This window comes from Melopsittacus undulatus, chromosome Z (genome assembly GCF_012275295.1).
Source record: "Melopsittacus undulatus isolate bMelUnd1 chromosome Z, bMelUnd1.mat.Z, whole genome shotgun sequence".
Taxonomy (NCBI): Eukaryota; Metazoa; Chordata; class Aves; order Psittaciformes; family Psittaculidae; genus Melopsittacus; species Melopsittacus undulatus.
In genome coordinates this window covers 51,603,991-51,623,649 of record NC_047557.1, presented here as the reverse complement: position 1 = coordinate 51,623,649, position 19,659 = coordinate 51,603,991, and the positions used below count along the sequence as shown (strand labels likewise).

The 19,659-nt window shown below is 46.6% G+C and overlaps 1 protein-coding gene across 1 annotated transcript in view; it reads right to left on the bottom strand.

Moving 5' to 3' along the window:
• LOC101878994 (PH and SEC7 domain-containing protein 3) overlaps window positions 1–19,659 on the bottom strand; it is a 101,818-nt gene that overhangs the window by 70,167 nt on the left and 11,992 nt on the right. Inside the window, exons 2-4 of the mRNA XM_034073223.1 lie at window positions 18,890–18,998; window positions 4,479–5,535; window positions 2,669–3,061 (exon numbers count right to left, since the gene is read on the bottom strand). Of these exons, the coding sequence (XP_033929114.1) occupies window positions 2,669–3,061; window positions 4,479–5,535; window positions 18,890–18,998 (1,559 nt within the window). The remainder of the gene's footprint in view (window positions 1–2,668; window positions 3,062–4,478; window positions 5,536–18,889; window positions 18,999–19,659) is intronic.

Below are 19,659 nucleotides of genomic sequence, written 5' to 3'. Positions count from 1 at the left end.
GGCTTCACGTCGCCTGGCGGGCAGGAGGTGCTGCGGAAGCCCCTGGCTGCAAGAGAGACGGCTGCTCCATACAGGGTACAGAGACCTCCGGTGGCGCCGAGCGATAGCGCAGGCAACCGGCTGCGGCTCCTGCCGCTGGTGATGGTGCCCCTGCTGCTACTGCCTCTGCTGGCGTCCTGCTGCTGCCCCTGCTGGGGGTGGTGGTAGTGGTGATGGTGCCCCCGCTGCGATGCTGCTGGCCCTGGTGCCTGTGGATCCCTACCACCAGCGGCAGGACACAGGTCCTGGTAGCACTGTCTGCATCTGGCATGACATAGGGCTTGCCTTCCCCACTTTGGTCTTCAGAAAAGCTGGACCACTTCAGTGGGTGGCACTTGATGCTCTGAAGTGCCAGGCAGGTGCTGCACATTAGGAAACTACAGCCCCAACGCAACTGCAGGTTCATGGTGCCATAGGGAATAAGGACTTGCAGCAGAAGGTACAAGGGTGCTGCAGTGACTACTGCACGTGTTATCATATATGTGTACTTTTGGTTCAAACAAGTTTGGAATTGCTTCTGGCAACACAACCACATACGCAGACTCTTAGAAATAGTATTCACAGCTCAGGCAGCTATTTCTGGTTCACCTGAGCATCACAGCAACACACCGTCTTGACACCTCTGTGAATAAATCTCATGCAGTCCCCAGCATGCACACTGTTCCTCACCCACACACTCTAATACTGTGATTATCACTGGCTCCAACAATACAATACACATGCTCTGCCAGTCACCTGTATCCTGGTGCAATATGACATGATACCAGAGTATCATGGTGGAGGGGTGGTTAATAAGGTATAAAGTCCAGAGAATTACCCTTTTGGGCACATCCGTGGTTGGCTGCACAGCTGCAGCTACACTTTGTCACAAAATCAAGAATCGTACAATGATAGAACTGTTTGGATTGGAAGAGACCTTAAAGATCATCCAGTTCCAACCCCCCTGCCACGAGCAGGGACACATTCAAAGGTTGCTCAAAGCCCCATCCAACCTGCCTTGAACACTTTTTAGCAAAGCGAAATTTTGGGGCTTGTCCCTAACAGATCCCTGCAGACTAAAACACCAGAGCTTCCTAACAAACCTGCTGTGGGAAATGCTTCTTCCTTTGTACTTTTTTATTAAGGGAAGAAAAAGGGGAATTTTTAAATCCCCTGTTGGCTTATCTGTATGGCTGCAAATTTAAACTAAAATTAACTTAATTCCCAATGAAATACATACTAGGCAGGTACCTAACGTGTCTCTAAGCATCATATAAGCACGCCTATATAATAACTTGTGTCTTGATGAGTTGGTGTGGGCCTTGACAGTACTTTTTAGATACTAGATGCTGCAACCATATAGTAACAGAATCAGGGTCTGCATATGCTGCTTGTCCTTCACACAGCAATCTCTGATTTCAGTATATGAAAGGAGCTGCAAGTGTCAGGACTGACCTGAGTTTCTTGCTCCATCCAGGCTGTTGCAGAGTAGCAGTCACTTACTGCCTATTGGCACTGAACAGCTCAGGCTTGTACAGGATTTAAACAAAATTCACTAGGACTAATGGAAAAAAAAACATTTTAAACTCCTAAATCCTTCTGCCTGTTCTTTTAACGTCAAACTGTACCTTAATCCGTAAAACTATCAAAACTGCTTCTGCTTAAAGGACTTCTTTCACACCAGCACAAAAAGAATAAAACAGGTAAAAGACCTCCTACCAGTGACTCTCAGGAAAGCTCAGAATGACTAGTCCCATTTAAGGACTCTCAGATAACCTCCTGTCCCTGGAGGATGGAGACCCAAGGCATCTCTGTCACTCGCAAGGTCCCTCACCACTCCGTAGACTACTGCTTTTGACTTAAGCCCCCACTTTGCTGTCACTGCCTTTCACTCTCCACGCCTCTCTCTGACAACGCACGATGAAGAAAGTTTGCTCGCAGACTGAGTTTTTGCAGCTACACATTATTTTCCGGCCACTTGGCCCAGTTTTTGCTTCTCACATGACTCTTCTCTTAAAATAGTTTTCTTATCTCTTTCTTTACCCAATAGAAAACACTGACATTTTTGCAACCCTCCCTCCCCTCTCAATGAGTAACCAGTACACAAACGAAAGGAGCAGGTTACAGCCTCTAATTCATTAATGTGGTGGGAGCAAAACCTTGTCCCAGCCAAAGTAACCAGGACAATACCCACTGACCTCAGGAGAGAAAAAGCTATGCACAGAGACACCCTGAACATCCAATCACAAACTGCATTTGGACAACTTATCTACATGTACAGGGTGTTATTGTTTCTAAAATTACTGTAAGTATATTCAGGTATAACTGGAGCTCAACAACATTTGTATGTAACCAGTAACAAACTCTACCAGAACAGGTCCCAGGGATGCACCGATACCAGCCAGCCTTTTATTGACACAAGTATCCCCTACAAAACATTCATAATGTAAATTTGCACATTTCTGATGAACAGCAGGTTTGGAGAGATCACTTCTCTCCTGCAGCTCACTCTGTTACACTGGAAATTATTCTGTGTAGAAAACATGCAGTGTTGAAAGAGGCAAAACTACACTCTGCAACCATCCACTGAAGTAAATAGACATCAGGGAAAAATCAGCTGGCACACAGAAAACTCACTCACTGCTTTTACCTTTCCAAATGAAGGATCTCCGTGACGTCTCCTCTGAAGAGTGTTTCACTTCCATCCTTTAAGCCATTGGCAACACCTCCACCGCAGCCTGTCACCTCTCCATCTGGGGGAAGCTGCAGGACATCTGGCTGTCCCAAGGCTGAGGTCCGATCTAGAAACTGGCCACCCTCCTTCATGCGCTGCTGGATCATGGGAGTGAGTGGCATCTCAAAGCTGAAGTAGCTGTCAGGCTCCGAATACAACGTCTCCAGCGACTCCGCGCTGTAGTATAAAGACGCATTGTCTAGGATGGTTTCAAACTGTGAGCTGTATAGATCAGTGGAGACATCGGAGTGCCTCTGCCCAAGGGCATCTTCATATCCTCCTGTGGCTGCTTCCCCCTCCTCCACCATCCTGGAAATGGATCAGAAACAGCTCATTTCAGCTTGGGGGAAAGGTTTAGACCTCTAGGTGAACCACCTTACCTTCTACCTTTGCAAACAGAAAGGTCAATGTGGCTTTGTGCTGAGAGCACAATGCAGACAAAACGCTAGTTTCTCCTTGCACCACCTCTGTTCATGACTGGCACCATCTCCTTCTCTGGGGACATAAACTGAAACAATCTTCTGTGAAAAAAGGAGGACAGGGGAAAGCCTAGTATTGCCTAACAGGTAACATCAGCTGCTTATGTGCAAAGGAGAAGAGCACTCAGAAATGCCTCCCCTAGCACCACTGCCATGCTAGAGGCTGCACAGGTAGGAGATGTGCAACCACATGGGGCCTCTGTCAGTTTGCTGCTGTCAGAGGACAGTTTGCTGGCTCTGCAGTCCTAGGGCTTGGGTCTTCCTTGAAAGGCTGGAGCAAATACTTCCAAAATGCAAAAGGAAGTGAATGCAATTAAAAGCCTGGAGCCAAGAGAAACAGATTTTAAGGGGGAAGACTCAGCCTGCTTGCAGAAGCATAGGGGAAGGTGTAGCATCCCCCTATGGAATGTGCTCTTCTCTGCTATTCCAAATACTGTGGAGCTTCTCATGGCACATGCCAGATGTCAGGGCTACCTGCCTAAGTGATCCCACACACAAGCAAAACTCCAGAGATCCCAAGGTTTATAGGCAGGAGACTCTGAGACCCTGTCCCTTGCTGAGATCCTGTTGTTTCCACAGCAAACACCTCATAGGTCAGACTGCACTGGTGGGACCATTTGCTTTGTTACAGATGTGCATGGGGAAACAAAAGTGAGCACACCAGGATGATCCTGTAAAAACCATCACAGAAGTTTTGCAATATATATATATATATATATATAAGTAAAATCATATACTGTTAGGTAATATAGAAAGCACATCGCAGCATTTACCCTCATATAACAGGCAAGGCCTTGGGTAAAACATCTTTACTACCCAATGCCTCAGAGGTGCTCACACTGTTCTTGCACAAACTCTACCCAAAACCAGAAAATCTGGCCAGGCGCAGACGGCCAGGCCTGCATGCTGCCTATACTTAATTACATGCCTTGTCCAGGTCCCAGCTGCAACCTGCTACAGATGCTTTGCCATGCAGCCATTACTCTGCAAACAGCGAGAGGCATCTTTACATTTACAAACACAAGGTAGATTTCCAACTTTCACGAGGCAGTGTGAAGGGTGCTCAGCCCCAGCTTTATACACTAGCCACCACCAAGCATCAACAGCTACCACTGCCAACACGCCACAGGCAGCAGATGAACACCCAGTGTTTGCCATTTGCTCCTAAACGGGTAGGCACAAGCCACGTGCATGTGGAATGAGAAAAATCGCTCCTGCCCCCTGTCCCCCCACAAGCAGTATCTCACCTGCCCTGGCCTCTCACTAGCACAGCTGTCTCCTCCTCACCACGGTTCTTCTTGTCCTTCACAAAAACTTCATCCTGCCTGCTGTCATCTAGCATCGCTCGAGTAGTGGCTCCAGGGGCAGCGGGGCCTGGCTGGAGGTCCTCACAGACCTCGCTCCAAGCACTGTCTGGTGAGGAGACCAAGCCTGGGGAGACCATCAGTGGCACAGGGTGGATGGAGGTTTTGGGGAAAGCCTTCCTCTCCACGGACACCATCTCCAGCAGCGAGTGCTTCTTTCTTCTCTGCTCCTCATTTTTTTGCAGCCATAAAATCTCCACCCCTTGAAATTCTACATGTTTGCTCACAGCTGCCTCTTTAGAGAGCCTCCTCTCAGGACCCATTTGCATTTTGCCTTGACTGTACGCTGAAAACTCCTCAAAACGCGCCCACCCTTCCACTCTGCTGGCTGCTTCTAGGTTTGTCACAGATGGTCTATGACAGCTTGTCTCCTGTGCTGCATAGACCTCCTCGGTTTTATTACTGGTGGCTTGCAAGGACTCGGACTGCTTTTCTCCAGTCCATACTGCAGCCAGATCTTTCTCTACAGTCAAAAGCATTTTTTCCTCAGCTGTTCTTTCAGATGGAGAAGGCATGTCTGAGGGTTTTTCTTGGCCTGCTGGAACTGGTTCTCTGGCCGCCTGCACATTTTGGCTGCCAGTAATGCTCTGTTTTTCCATTTGTGTCTCCAAATCAAGAGAAGTATTTGCTCTCTCTTGCACCTTTGTTGCTTCAAGCCATTGAGAGATTTTCATCATCTCTGGCAGGTTACCCGCAGGTTGCAAACCTTCTTCTGAGGCACACTGCTGTGCTGCCCCGGCATCAGGTCTGGAATCCTCTGCAGGAGCTGCACACTGTGGAAGGGGCCTGCCTGGTACCTGGTGGTGACCGTCCTGGCTTTCTGGGCTGCGTGTTACAGGCTCTGCCCTCAGCCCGTCTCCGCTTGCCTCTACAGTACCATACTCTGGAAATTCATTGATGATGGTATGAGGGAGCAAAGTGTTGCTTCCGCGGCCACTACCTGCAAAGGAAAAAGAGAGAGTGTGGGTTTACCTGTCTACAAACAAAAGCACAAGCAAAAGGCCTGACCTACCTCCCCAGCCCTCTCTGAACAGAGTAACTACGCTCTCCCCTGCAGGGAAAATACCGTTCCATTTAAATCACTTCTGCACGCTCTCACAGTGCACTTATCCAGAGCTGGTCCTTTTACACAGGAGTTTTTGGGCAGCCCTACTTTGGGAGTGTGCGCTGCCGAAGAAGGAATGCCAGAAATGTCTGCTACACTTCAGAAAGGGTCCCAGTGGCACACGAACAATCTGAGGTCACAGGCCAGGCGCAAGGGCTGAAGAAAGCAGATATTCAGCAGTCTGACAGCCATCCACAGCATGTGTTATGCATGTTGGTTTTATTAAATAAAAAAAAGGGTTTAGGTCATTTTCACTCGTAAAGATGAAACACCAGGAAGATAACCACCCCCACCCCCTATATCCCACAGCCTTGACAAAACCAATTAGCTAAATTATAAAGCAATTAATGAGCAATTCAACTTTCTGCCTGCACTACCCTCTTCCTTTAACAACTCAAGTAACTGAAGGCCATTTGGCAGTGATGTATGCTTACTGTGTAGTTCACGTTTTCTGTTGCACCAAACCCACCACTGCACAAGAAGCCTGCTACCCCTCCCCTCCTCACGCTTCTTTTCCAACCGGTGTAAACAAAGCAAGAGCAAAAATGGATGGGCCATTTTCCAAGTGCCCAGCACCCAGTGGCTCCCATTGTTGTGGGGTAACAGAGAACCAGCTGTCCTCAGAGGGATCTCACAGATGACACAATGACATATACTTGGCTACCTTCTGTTATGGCCCATGGAGGAACTGGGGTTTTGAAAACCCAACAATAAACAAAACAAGATGCAGCAACAGCTGCATTTGCTCCACCCTCCTGGAAAAAAATGGCCTGGAGTACAAAAGTGTTTTAAAACAAACAGCAGAGGGGGCAGATCAAACACCTATATGAAAAATGTCAGGAGTTACAGCTCGGAAACCATACATGAGCTTGCATTTGGATGCTTTGCCCCACGCGAAGTGCATCCCTATGTGCTGTACTGAAAAACAATCTCCATCTCCGCTCCAAGCAGGCTGGCCATAAGCCATCCCTGAGGAGGAAGCCATGTAGCTGTTGTTAATGATAGGCTGAGTTCAAGGTGAGAGGAAGGATAATTTAACACAAGCTCAGCACCACACTAATGCGGCCACCCATCTGCCAGTGGTTTGTAAAGACAAGCAACAGCACACACCAGTCAGATCACTATCCAGTATACCTAGTCACAGGATAAATACCCCACATGGTGTGTGGTGCAGGATCAAACTGACAGGCTTGGACCATGCCAAACCACAGCCTCTTCCCCAGTAGGTTCTCCAGATATCTCCATGCTGTTGATTTAATCATTCCATAATAAAACTTCAGTGGGTCAGGTTTCACCTAGATGACTTGGTTTCTGTTGAGGACAGTGACTGGACAAAACAGGGATCTCTTCTCCGCTGCAAGGTCCCACTAAGCTGTGAGGAGCATGGATGCCTTGTCCACTTCTGCACCACCAGTCTGCCTTCATAGCATGGTTTTCAACACACAAGTGTGGGTGCACTGAGAGAGGCTGAAGAAGAGAGTAAGGCCTCTCTACTTATATAAGTGTTTCCAGGCACAGTGTTTTTTCTAAGTGTCCAAAGCCCCAGATAAACAGCCCTCTTAGCACACAATTCAGCCACTCCATGCTTGAGTGCATCCCAAGCCCACACACTTCACGGCATAGCAGGCAGGTTGCCTGTGAAGTGGGGGATGCTTCCACCAGGACGGACTCACAGATAAGAATGATGTTGCGTGGCTGCAACAACCCTACACTTGCACCAGGACCAGCCCAAGCCAGCAAAAAAGGTCTCCTTACTCTGTCAGTACAGAAGTTAACGTGAACCCTTCTCGATGGACACAGCTCCACCTACTGCAACTCTCAGCTTGCAGATCTGCAAGCAAGATGTGCTCCAGGTGGGATTGCTGCATGCCCCCAAGCAGGGCAGCATTTGGCCATGCCACTGCCTGCTCTTGGCCGTATCCCAAAGGAAAGCAACACACAGTGCCCCTGGAGCTGAGACCCCCCTGCCTCCCTCCAACCCACACACCTCTCCTCACTGGAAAGAAGCCCAGAGCATAGCTCCCAGGCCCCCATGGGCTGGGATGCAGCCAACGTACACTGGAGGCCAAGCCCTGACAAGGCACCACACACAAACCCTGACAAGGGGCCAAGCTCATCTCTGCTAATTGCTACCTTAGCTTCTAAACTAACATGAAGGAAACAGAAGTGGCCTTATTTCTGGTTGTGAACACTAAACACACTGTTGCACGTCCCCATCCGCCACCAACAGCTGCTGCCTGTAGGCAATATCTAGCAAGTTTCTGACTTCTCCTGAACTTCATCCGAAGCAAACTTTACCCTCTTGCAAGCCCAACAGACTCCAGAAAAGGTACACATGCAGAGCACACAGGCACATATATGGGTGACAACATACACGTGCAGAGCACATAGGTGCATATACGGGCACAGGGAGACACGCAGGAGGAAGGAGCATGCACACAGGTACTCCTTTGCCACATTTGCAAGCTGAATTCCACCTGGGCAAGAGAGGAGCATTTTCACAGTAGCAAGTTAAGGCCTGTTCTACAGCAAGGCACCAGTAGCCCTACTCTGGAAGAACTGTTGCCGCCACTGCATGCAAGCACAAGGCAGAGGGATTCTTGCCTTCACAGCATCTTGCAGGAACACTGCCTAATTCACTACCTGATTAAAAATAAATCACACATGGCACCAAAGTCTGCCCCCACTACACTAGGTACAACCATACACACAACTGCTGAGGTCTCCACTCCCTGCATTAAACCACCACCAATTGCCCTCCACTCCTGAACTGTGCAACGCCTTTCCCTTTTCTCAGAGAGCTATTTCAAGTACCAGAGCTCAGAGGAGCTTGAGCTCTTTAAGAGAAACTCCTCCCTTATTCCCATCCACCACCACAGCATCATGTCTTGCTGCAGCTACTGGCATATCCTGTCCAACCCCATCCCCCAATATGACTGCATTACAAACAAGGCTAGAAAGGCAACAAAATTTAAGGACCGCACTGAAGATGAGCAGGGAAAAAAAATACCCATCACCAAACAAACAAAGAAAGGACACACACTCTCAGGTAACACCAATTTCTACTTTGCATTGAAGGTGGCTTCTTTCAGCAAAGAAAAAAGAAAAAGAAAGAAAGAAAGAAAAGGAAAATTAAATGGAGAGAGAAAAAGCTAAAATAGAAATGGGGTGAGTGGCTAGAAAACTGAGACTGGGCAAATATAACCTAACAGCAATTGGCAGTCTTTCTGATGACTAGACGTTGAAAGAATTAATGACTTAAATCAGGCATAGATATGCTATTTCATAGGTAAATAACCATTTCATGTCAAACAAGCTTGTCTACAGCATAATAAAAGGAAATTCTAGGAAGCAAAACACAAGTTACAAGCATAGACAGACATTTTGTTTACAGGTACATTTTACAAAAGAATGGTGTGAGTGTCTCTCTCTATACAGTATATATATATATATTATCTAGCTCGAGAAATTAGAGATATTTGCTTGAACAGTCTCCTTACTCACAGAGGTTACTGTAGCTCCAGCAGTTACCCATTGGTCAAAGAAATAAAATGCACAGATCATCAGTTTATCTATAGCGATACCAGCTAATTCAATTGCTGCTGTTCTAGTCAACTGGAATCAAAATAGTTTCAAATTTCCTGGCAGCTGCTGCCCTGCACTGCACACAATGATGTAAATGGATGCTTTCTGAGTATTATGAAACTGATGGGGGAACTGCAGTCTCATTCAGTCTATCGCAGGAACTATAAGGAGTCCACCCTGGCAGCTTGCAGGGGGAAAAAAAAACTTCCTCCAGCAAGGCTGCCTGACGGTTGCCTGACAGTAAGCCAGGAAGACGTCTGTGCTTAGCTGCCGTTTATTGTAACTGCGTCCGTAAGCGATGAAACGGGTAGAATGGCGATGCCGAGAGTTGCATGCTGGTGTCGGAGCGCGGGGTTTCGGCATTACGGAGCTGGGAGGTTTCACTGAGCAGCCCCATCATCTTGCGTTTTATTTCTCCGCAGCTCCTTGCGCCGACCACAAGCAGCACATGGGTGAGCCTGCATGCAGCGTCACACCAGCTATGCTTTCGTGGTACCGGCACTTCTTGCCATTATTTGTAACAGGCAAATTAGGGCAAGTAAAAACACTGTGTGTGTTAAGGGGAAACGAGTCTCTAGGTGACAGAGCTTAACAATCAAATTGCAGGTTTTATGGCAGTATGTCATTATTGCAGCCTGACAGAGAGGGGGGGGGTCACACGAGCCTCCTCGTCCAGCACCCCCTCAAGTTACAACTTCTGTAGTAACTAAAACCATCCCGATTTATAATGCAGTACAACATGGAGCAGCCTCCCCATGTGAGAGGGGAGGGATGCTGCACAACCACTGGTGGCCTTGCACAGCAGCCCTTTCTCCAAATGATGTCATGCTCGGTGCCGTGATAGGTCCTGCCTGGGGAGCGGAGGTCCTTCGTTAGCCAAAGATGGGGGATTAGCATAATGCAAGCACTGTGCTTTTGTAACTGGACTGCAAACATCGACGCTGGACTGGGTGCAGGGTTTTCTGCAACCTGCAGCCACTCCAGGCTTTTGGGAGTTTACTTGCCCAGGGAAGTGGAGATACATTCAAAGATACACTGGCATTATATAAAAACACCAAGTTGGTGGAAACAGGGAAGCTGAGTGAAGATGGAGGGGGGGAAGCAGAGGGGAGAGCTGCCTAGAAAAGAATCTCTGGTTAAATGCTCTGTTGTCTTACTAAACAGGCAGGGAGAGTGGAGAGTACCAGAGATATGGTAGAGCTTACACAGAAAACGTGACCGTGTTGGCTGAGATCCCTCACCCCTAAAAGAGATGACCAGCGGGGTTCCCTGCAGCCATCGGGCGGGGAGGGGGGGGTGACACAGACCCAGCAGTGTGTACAGGCAGCGTGTGCTTTGCACTTACTGTGCCTGAGCAGCCAGGTGGTGGTGCAGCAGCCAGTGGCTCAGGGTTACCCAAAAATTAAACTGAACAGTTCAGGAAAGTAAATAATCCCATCGCAAGCACCCGGGGGCAGTGTGTCATCCGGGAAACCCCACATCCACGGTTTACTGCACACTGAATGGGGTTATAAGAGAATTACTGCTTGCCACTGCTCTTGCATAGTTTATAAATTCTGGGATTCTATGGGCAAGCAGAGGCTGTGTCAGTGAATCTTCAGCCTGCCACAGGACATCTGTGCCCACACTGGGTAAACTTCTCACAACTGTCTCTGCTAGTCAAGCCCCAGTGCTTGGGGTCAGGTGGTGATGTGATGCCTGAGTTGTCGCAGCTTGAAACACGTAGAGTGAGAACAGCTGCTAGGTTAAGAATGTAAGCCCTATCCATTGTGAAAGCAATGAGCAAAACAGCATGTATAATAATACATGGATTACTGTGTATCTATTTGAGCTGGTGAGGGGGAGTTACAACTGCAAACCTTCTAACCCTGTTCCTGATGGAAAGCCGTAAGGAAGCAATGCTGTTGACTTGGTTGTGTATTTTTTTTCCCAAACGATTTTAACTATTTCTCAACGGTAAACAAGGTTTGGGAGCACAACCTCACTGAACTAAGAGCCCACCAAGGAGATCGGCACCGTTCCCCCAGCTGTGGGAAGGATGGCATCTTGCCACAGCAGCTCACAGGCCTACAGTGAGCTCAGAAAAGGACAAGGTCCAAAACTAACAGGCAGCACGTGCTGGGAGGGTTTAGTGTGAGGGATTATCCACTACAAATTTCTCTATGGGCCACTGATGGTCAGTGAGATAGCTCGGCCCTGGAAAGCAGAAGGGTAGTGAAACAGCTACTAATATGAGCAGGAAAAGGAGGGAATACAAAGAGAATAGTAGCTGGTCTCCTTATCCTGATGTAAAAGTGTGGGTGAGCCTTAGCTATATTTAATGCACTTTTTTTCTTTAAAGGCCCACCTCCACATGGCTGCAAGAATTGCAAGTTTTGGTTTAAGATGGATGTTTGGAAAAGCCTTAAGCCCAAAGTTCAAAAGAATCCAAAAATTTCCATTTTTTTAGAGAGGAAGCAGCTAACAGGTGATTTTCTAAATGCATAGACACAGCATGATAGCAAGAATTACTTTAAGGGCTCCCAAAGAGCCTTCAGCCAAAGTGCAAATTTCTGGATCAGTGACACAGCCCACAGCTGCTTTGGCACTTGCAGCATCTATAAAGACTTTACAGCCCCTCAGAATCCACTTGTACTTAATGTTGTATTTTTAAAATATTGTATTTTTAAAGAACCTTCTTTAAAAGCCAAAAGTCGTTCAAATAGAAAGGTCTCATCAGATAAAAAATGTATTGTCAGACTCTTAGCAAGCAACAACAGCTTAAAAAACCACACACTTACTACTCACACATCTCGGACACTCTGGATCTTTGCAGCAGCCTCTGAAGAAACTAGGCACATCCACGGAAAAGGATGGCCTTTTTACTGCATTTCAGGGTTCTGGAACTATTAGTCGGGGCAAAAGAAAGCTTGCTAAGCAGTCCTCAAAGTACCCCAGGAGATGGATACCATGTTATACACCCAGCTAAAACAACAGTAGGTCCCAGAAGGGAATCTACATCTCCCAGGGTTTGAGTAATTAGCTGCTAAAGGTGCGGCTGGACATTGCAGCAAGCTCACACAGTGAATGAGATTCCCTTCCTCAGGAAGCTGGACAGAGTTAAATAAACAACGCAGGGGTCTAGAGCAGAAGGCACTTGTTAAAGCCGTGAACTGCAAACAGGAAGAATACCTGCTGTACCCTGCATTGCCAGGCCAGAAATGCATCTACCCCTATAATCTTAATTAAACGCCTTCTCCCTGTTCATTATCAAGCCATCTCCAGCAGCAGGATAACATGCATCTATTATTTCATAAAGCTGCAGAGATGAATTGAGGCTGTAGCATGATGAAGGGCTTGTGTTGGTGTCCTGCACATCTCACCCAGTGATGGGGCTGAAGCCAAGGAGGCAAGAGAACCTCTCAGTGACAGCACACAGAAATGCAGCTCTGACCTACAGCCAGCCAAGTCAGCTGTCCTCTTGTCGTGCTTGCTGACCTGGGCACTTCATTCTGTCTGCCCAACTGAACGGAAGGGCCTTCCTGCCACTGGGGAAATGTTTCTGAGCCCTGCCAGCTTCAGGCGAGCTCAGCCTGTCCCATGTGTGCTCAGAGCATCTGAAGCAGTCAGACACCACCGACATGGCTCCAAGCATCACCAGGCCCCCAGATACTTGTGCCCTTATGTCAGCACAACTCTTGGTTCAGCTGGCAGCAAACAGATGGGGAGGTAATTACTGCATTAACTCTGGCATTTCCTAACTTCTGCATGCTCCCTCAATTCTGCACCTTTAAAAAACAATAAACAAACATCCCTTGTTTTAACGATTATTTGCACTAAACTCTTGGCCTTCAAACAGCTCTGTTGTTTACCAAGTCAAGGATGTGGTAATCTCCTCCCTGCAGCTGTAGGTTACCACAGCTTGAACTATACAGCTTTCAAGTGAAGGTCACAAGACATCCAATTTCCTCCTGCAGAGCAAGGGACTTAGCATAATGCTTCACGTCCCTTCAGTTTTTCTTTGCTGGGAAGTAGAAACACAAGCATCCATCACACCACACCTCATGGCTCCCTAGCATGCCCCAGCTTTACCCAGCCCTGGGAAGCAGGACTATATTCAAAGGAAGAGACAGCAAGACACCTCCACCTCACACAAGCCAAGGTGCAGGACACACTGCAACCTGTCCCCCTTCACCAGCATTAGTTTTTCCATGTGCACAGTCATGTGTGCTCTTCCAACAGCACTGTAAATGCTCGCTGCTCCTCAGAGCATCCACGTGCTAGTTCAAAATGACCAACCTTACTCATGTTGGAGTGAAAGAGGAGCTCTCTGCAAGGCCAGTCTGTGCTGGTGCTGGAGAGTGCACAAACTCAATCAGAAAAGTACCTTTTAATACAGTACCTCTGGAGTCTTAAATTCTGCAAGTGAACCTTCTCACTGCATCATTGCCAATAAGCAACACATCAGTGATATCTATGAGAAAATGTATTTAGTACACACTACTATTTAAAAACTCCCATGGGTCTTCAGCATGACAGAAAATGCACAGAGACACTAGAATCAACAACAGAAAAAAGCTAATAGAATCAAGTATGCAAATGAGATTGATGGAATTTTATTAAGTGTGGGGGGGCACCACACATCTGAGTTTTCTGGATTGCAGTATTGCATGTTTCCCTGGTAAATCATGGAATCACAGAATGGTTTGGGTCAGATGGGACCTTAAACTTATCTGCTTCCAAACCCTCTGCCACAGGCAGGGACACCTTCCACTAGACCAGGATGCTTAAAGCCCAGTTCAGCCTGGCCTTGAACAGTTCCAGGGATGGAGCAGCCACAACTTTTCTGGACAACTTGAGCTAGTGCCTCCCTACCCTCACAGTGAAGAACTTCTTCCTTATATCTAGTCTCATTCAACTCTCAGTTTAAAGCCATTCCCCCTTGTCCTGTCACTACACGCCTCTGTAAAAAGTCCCTGTCCAGCTTCCTGGTAGGACCCTTTAAGTACTGGAAGGTTGCTATAAGGTCTCTCCAGAGCACTCTCTTCTCCAGTCTGAATAAGCCCAACTCTCCCAGCTGTTCCTCCTAGGAGAGGTGCTCCATCTCTCTGATCATCTTTTTGGCCTCCTCTGGACCTGTCCCAACATCTTTCCTGTGCGGAGGACACCAGAACTGCACAGAGTGCTCCAGGTGGGGTCTCACCAAAGCAGAGGGGCAGAATCACCTCCCTCGACCTGCTGGTCATTCTCCTTTGATGTTGCAGGACATACTCTTAAACACATACCTGATATACCTGTCCTCACAGGTTCTGTCCACTGTAATCAAGTAACATGAATGGGAAAATCAGGCAGTCTTAACCCCTAGATAATGCAGGTTTCTGCACCTCTTCAGGAAGCAGAGCTGCAGAAGAAGATACCAGACCGGCAGCCTGGACTTTCAGGATTGCCTGGAGATGAAAAGATCAAGAGATGAAAATATAACAAAGGGTGGAGCACTGAAATGGAAAGTGATGCAGCTGAAGCACTGAGCAAGACTACAGTTAGCAATCTGGGCTAGTGTGAGAATGATGCAACATGTGAGTGAATGTGGTCTAAGGTAGGTTACACAGTGAGGATCAGGAATGTACCACCTCCATGCAATGCAAAAAGGATGCAGCAGAGCTGGACACAAGTGACACAGAAAAGGCAGACAGAAAAGCAAAGGACAATGTAGTAAGTTAGTGATACCCATTTTACAGAAAATTACTGGGGTAATTTTCTTAAGGCTGTTTAAATCAGCCACAAAAAGGCTTTGCTTGTATGAAAAAAAAAAAAACAGAAGAAAAAAAAATCCAAACCAGCCATTCTGTGCTTCCTTTGCTGCTGAAACAAATTAAAGAAACTAGGGCAACAGGAATTTTTTCCATGATTCAGATTCAGGAATGGGTATGCTGCATGGGTTAAGGTATGAATTTCATTTTCTTTCATGTCCCAGCTCTGGCACTGTGTGAATGCTTGCAGAGGGGATTCAGAAGACATTGCCAGGAGAAAGTAAACCTTTTTCCATAGAATTGGAGTTTTTTGGCATTGTTGGGCGGGTTGCCATGACTCAGTCTTTCTGGCTTGAGCTTGCTAAGTAGGTGGATGAGCACAAGAACTAGCATGAGACAATCCATGGCAGAGTGTGGCTGGGACGGTCTCTTTTGGCAGAAGCAAGCTGTTATATGAGCTCAGCTGCCTCATGACACCTCACTGTACACAAAACAGCAAGTGGCAGGCTTTCCAAAAAGCTATTTGTTTCACCAGGAACTCAAAACCAAGCTTCTTCCAGCAGCTGTTGGAAAAGACCAGATTTGTGTAGCAACCCAGGAACTATTTGTACAGGGCTTTTTTGTGAAGGATGAGATTAACCCCCCTGTTACACATGACGGATGAAAGTTTTATTCTCCTAGAAGCATGAGAGAAAAGACTGCTCCTGAGTCTTAAGAAGCTATTTTCTTCCTAACAACTGTCTTGGATTTATTTTCTTATATAACAGGAATTACACTGTCGCTGGCTTTTACTTAAGCAATCATTTTGTAGTATCCCTCTATGTTTTCCCCAAGAAAGCACTTTTTAGGACCAAGTCATGTTGTCAGAACTTTTTTCTTCTCAGTATTTAAATATATTAGCTGCAAAGTCACAAAAATCAGCACCCTGTGGCGAGTCCAAGCCCGAAGATAAGACTGCTCAATAGAGACCACTGTTTCCACGGCTGGCTCCAGAGGAGGGTATGTTTCCATACACAACAAACACCCTTTATGTGAAGGAGGCTGAGAAGACGCCTTGTCCGGGCCAGCCAAATTCAGTTTTTAAAAAACATTTTCTTTTGCTGGAAGGCAGAAGGCTGGGGTTTTGCCAAGGAAGGCGCACAGGCAGCGCCAGGCGCGTGGCGCCATGTGGAGCATCCTCCCTGCTCTCACAGTGGCAAGGAGCACCTCCATGAGCAGGGGTCTCTGCGGGGTGACATATGGCCCACAGCCCTCTCACAATGAGGTGAGGGTCCCCAGGCCTGAACCTGCTTCTGCTCCAGGGCAGGAGAATGGGCAATAGGTGGGATAGAAGAGCCAAACAAAAGGCATCAGGCAGCAAAGACAAGTGCACAGCAGTACATCAGGGATCAGATATCCCAGGTAAAACCAGGCTGAGGGCAGTGAAGGAGGGAAATGAGGAGGAGTTGATTTTCATGTGGCAGCTTTATTAGCATTTGAACATCATCAATGAAACACCTCTTCTACAGGCATCTTTTTTTTTTCTCCTCCTCTCACCTGTGAAAATAACCACAAGCTTCAACCTGGAAAGTAAAAATCAGCAAGGCAGCTTATTAACAAAGTCTGCCATCTCCCATCTCGGCAAACAGAAATGTTTGCTACAGTGGCCCTCAATTACTCTTTCTTCTTTGGCTTGTCCTATGCAAGTATTTTAGTACCCAATTAAAATATTTATACTCTCAACATCATCCAGCAGAGCATCAGTAATATGGCTGTGGCTGAAAGGGAAAAGATAAACTGGGAGGCAGAATTAATTAGGCCATTCAGCCACTTACATGTTACACTTGCAATTTCTGAAACCAGCCAAGGCATGGGTGAACTGCTTTGGATGAGATAAATTAAAGTTCAGCTCTACTGCCCACAGTGACAAACTGTTCTTTTGATAAGTTTAAACACCAGTACTTCTCCTGCCCCTGCCCCCATCATTCATTTACTTTAAATCTTTCATACTTTGACCCACAAAAAACACATCTTCTTTCTTGTAAAGGCAACTCTAGAAAGTAGCAGGCCTGTTTGGATTCTTGGTGGTGCTTTTTCCCTTCCTATCTGACACAGAGAAGAACAGAGAGACTTTCAGGCACAGCTGTTTCCTCCCTAAACGTCTGCCATGACATATTTGACATATGTCAAATCAAAAGAAGCCATGATTTGGTTACAGAGCCCTCAGCTTGTATTACAGTGCCCTCAGTCGCCTCATACTCGTTAATCTTCAGTTAATAAGTAGTTAAAACCTGCTGACTTGATGAAAAAACATAGAAGGGGTAGCACCACTCTCATTTCTCTACTGCAGTCAAACATCTTCCTGGAGGAGGACGAAAAGAAGGAGGACTAGGAGGAGGACACATTTGTTTGTGACAGCATGAAGCCAGGCACGATGTCACCCAGTTTTCAGGTACAATTCACAAAAGTTATACGTTAACCACTGTTAAATATTTGAAAACTCACCCCTAAAGCTACTCTCATTTCACTAATGTTAGTCCATATTGGTAGTTTCTCATTAATAAAGGAACAGAAAGAGATTCAGATATAAGGCAAGAAGCAGCACAGGAAAAATACAGAAAAGCACACACACAAGTCACAATATCTGGCTTATTCTTTGCCACCATTTATTTTAGGGCTCAGTACTCAGTCAGCTCAGAATACCCATCACATTTGATAATTGTTTTGGTTAGTAATAACAACAGATTCACTTGGATTTATTAGACACAGCATATTTTATTTGATGCCAGTCTTCGGAAATGTACTAATGCCTGCTGACAGTGCTCCCTCACTGTGTCTTTCCAAACAAGAAGTGAGGTCATCATGATTCATGCGATAATTTGATGCACATTTTGTGGCAATTTAGAAAAGTCTAAAATTCATAAAGGAGGACATTTTGTTTGGTTTTTTTCCCTTTCAGTCTGCAATTAGGATTTCCAAAGTGGAATACCAAACTTTAGAAAATGGAAGGAGAAACTGTTTATCCACTTTCCAGATATCAGTTCTGGTTTTTTTTGTTCTTGCGCGTTTTTCTTTCCTTTGCTTACAGGAGTGGAGGAGCCTACACAGTTTGTTTCTGTACAAAGTGCTGCCCTTCTCCAACAAGAAGGGAGTCTTCTTTAATTAAGTGACATTCCAGAAAGTTTGCAATTAGAAAGGATCAAGGTGCAATGAGAACAGCCTGAGGAAATACTTTTGCAAAGAGGGCAGGGATTGTTGATAATTATAGAGACAAGAAAAATAAGGTTTTTTATTAGCTACTTTTTTTTTCTTCTAAGCTTGGGTTGTGAAAGGGTAGAAAATGTCCTGTATTTACAAGAACAGAACCAGAAACAAGACTGATCCTCAGGCAGTAAACTGGATTTCTTGAATTGCGCACTAGAAAGGACAGAGCAGTTAAGGTACAACCTCAAGTACCTAAATAAAACTCATCTACCTCTGGCTGTAGGAAGAGAAGCATGCAGACCACGAAGGGTATTCCTGGAAGGACCTCTACACAGAGATGGCTCCGTTTCAGCATGTGCAATTGCAGAACGTGTGGCTGAAACAACTCTGCTGCAGAGAAGAGCTGGGACTCCCTGCACCGTGTCTCCAGCACAAGTCTCCGCTGTCACATCGGGGTTGCCAGGTGAGCCAAAGAGAAAGGTGGGAGTGTAAGAAAGGGAACTGTTGTGACTTCCTGCAGCCAAACCTGTAGGCTGCTTTGGTCTGGTACTTACACTGTGGCCTGGGCAAAGGGCAGCGTAGCACAGTGAGCAAGCCACCATGGGGTCACTGAGGAGCAGCTTCTGTAAAACTTTCCTGTGTGGCTTAGAAGTTTGGGGGTTTTTCACACGAAAGTAATAAACAGCACTTACCCACTTCTGAAGGCTTCTCTTCTTCCAAGCCAAATAAAAATTCATATTTGGCCTTAGCAACAGTCTGGGCGTGAGCTGATACATCATTATCCCACACAAGTGCTTCTGCCTGTGGAGTCAAGATAAACAAAGCTTATCTGCCTTTTAGTGAAAAAACAGCAGCAGAAACATGAAATCCCTTCAGGTGGGCTGTCAGGTAGGAATCAAAGTGTTCATTTAACTCTGTCACAACCAAGATGCACAGAGCAGACATGGACCAACTCAAGAATGTTTTCAAAGAGATCACATCTCTGTCTTCAAACCCAAGCATGTCAATATTAAACAGTGATGTCAGAGCACTCAACTCCTCACATCTTCAACAGGCTTACCTGCTGCAAGGCCAGCAGCACATGGCAACCATCTCAGTATACCAGTTAGGGTTAAAAATGCCTAGGGAATAGTATCAGTAATAGCAAATTTGAGCATCTATGTTGCAAAACTAGCACCCATGGGAAAAACATAAATGGGGCAGGCTGTTTCTTTAGGAGGAGGCTGGGATGGAGAAAGAGAAGTGCAAGGGCTATAGCAAGGCTGATCAAAAATGGGGAAAAGGATAATAAGGTATGCAAATGTGTGGCAAGTGCTGTCTGTGGGTCCCTGCTGGGCAGCTCACACCTAACCACCACCACCACCTAGATCAGGACAATGGCACAACCTGTTCTTATGACCATACCGCGCAAGTCAAACCTGCTTCTGTGACCAGAAGTGCGGAGGTGGCACGGGGTGGTCCC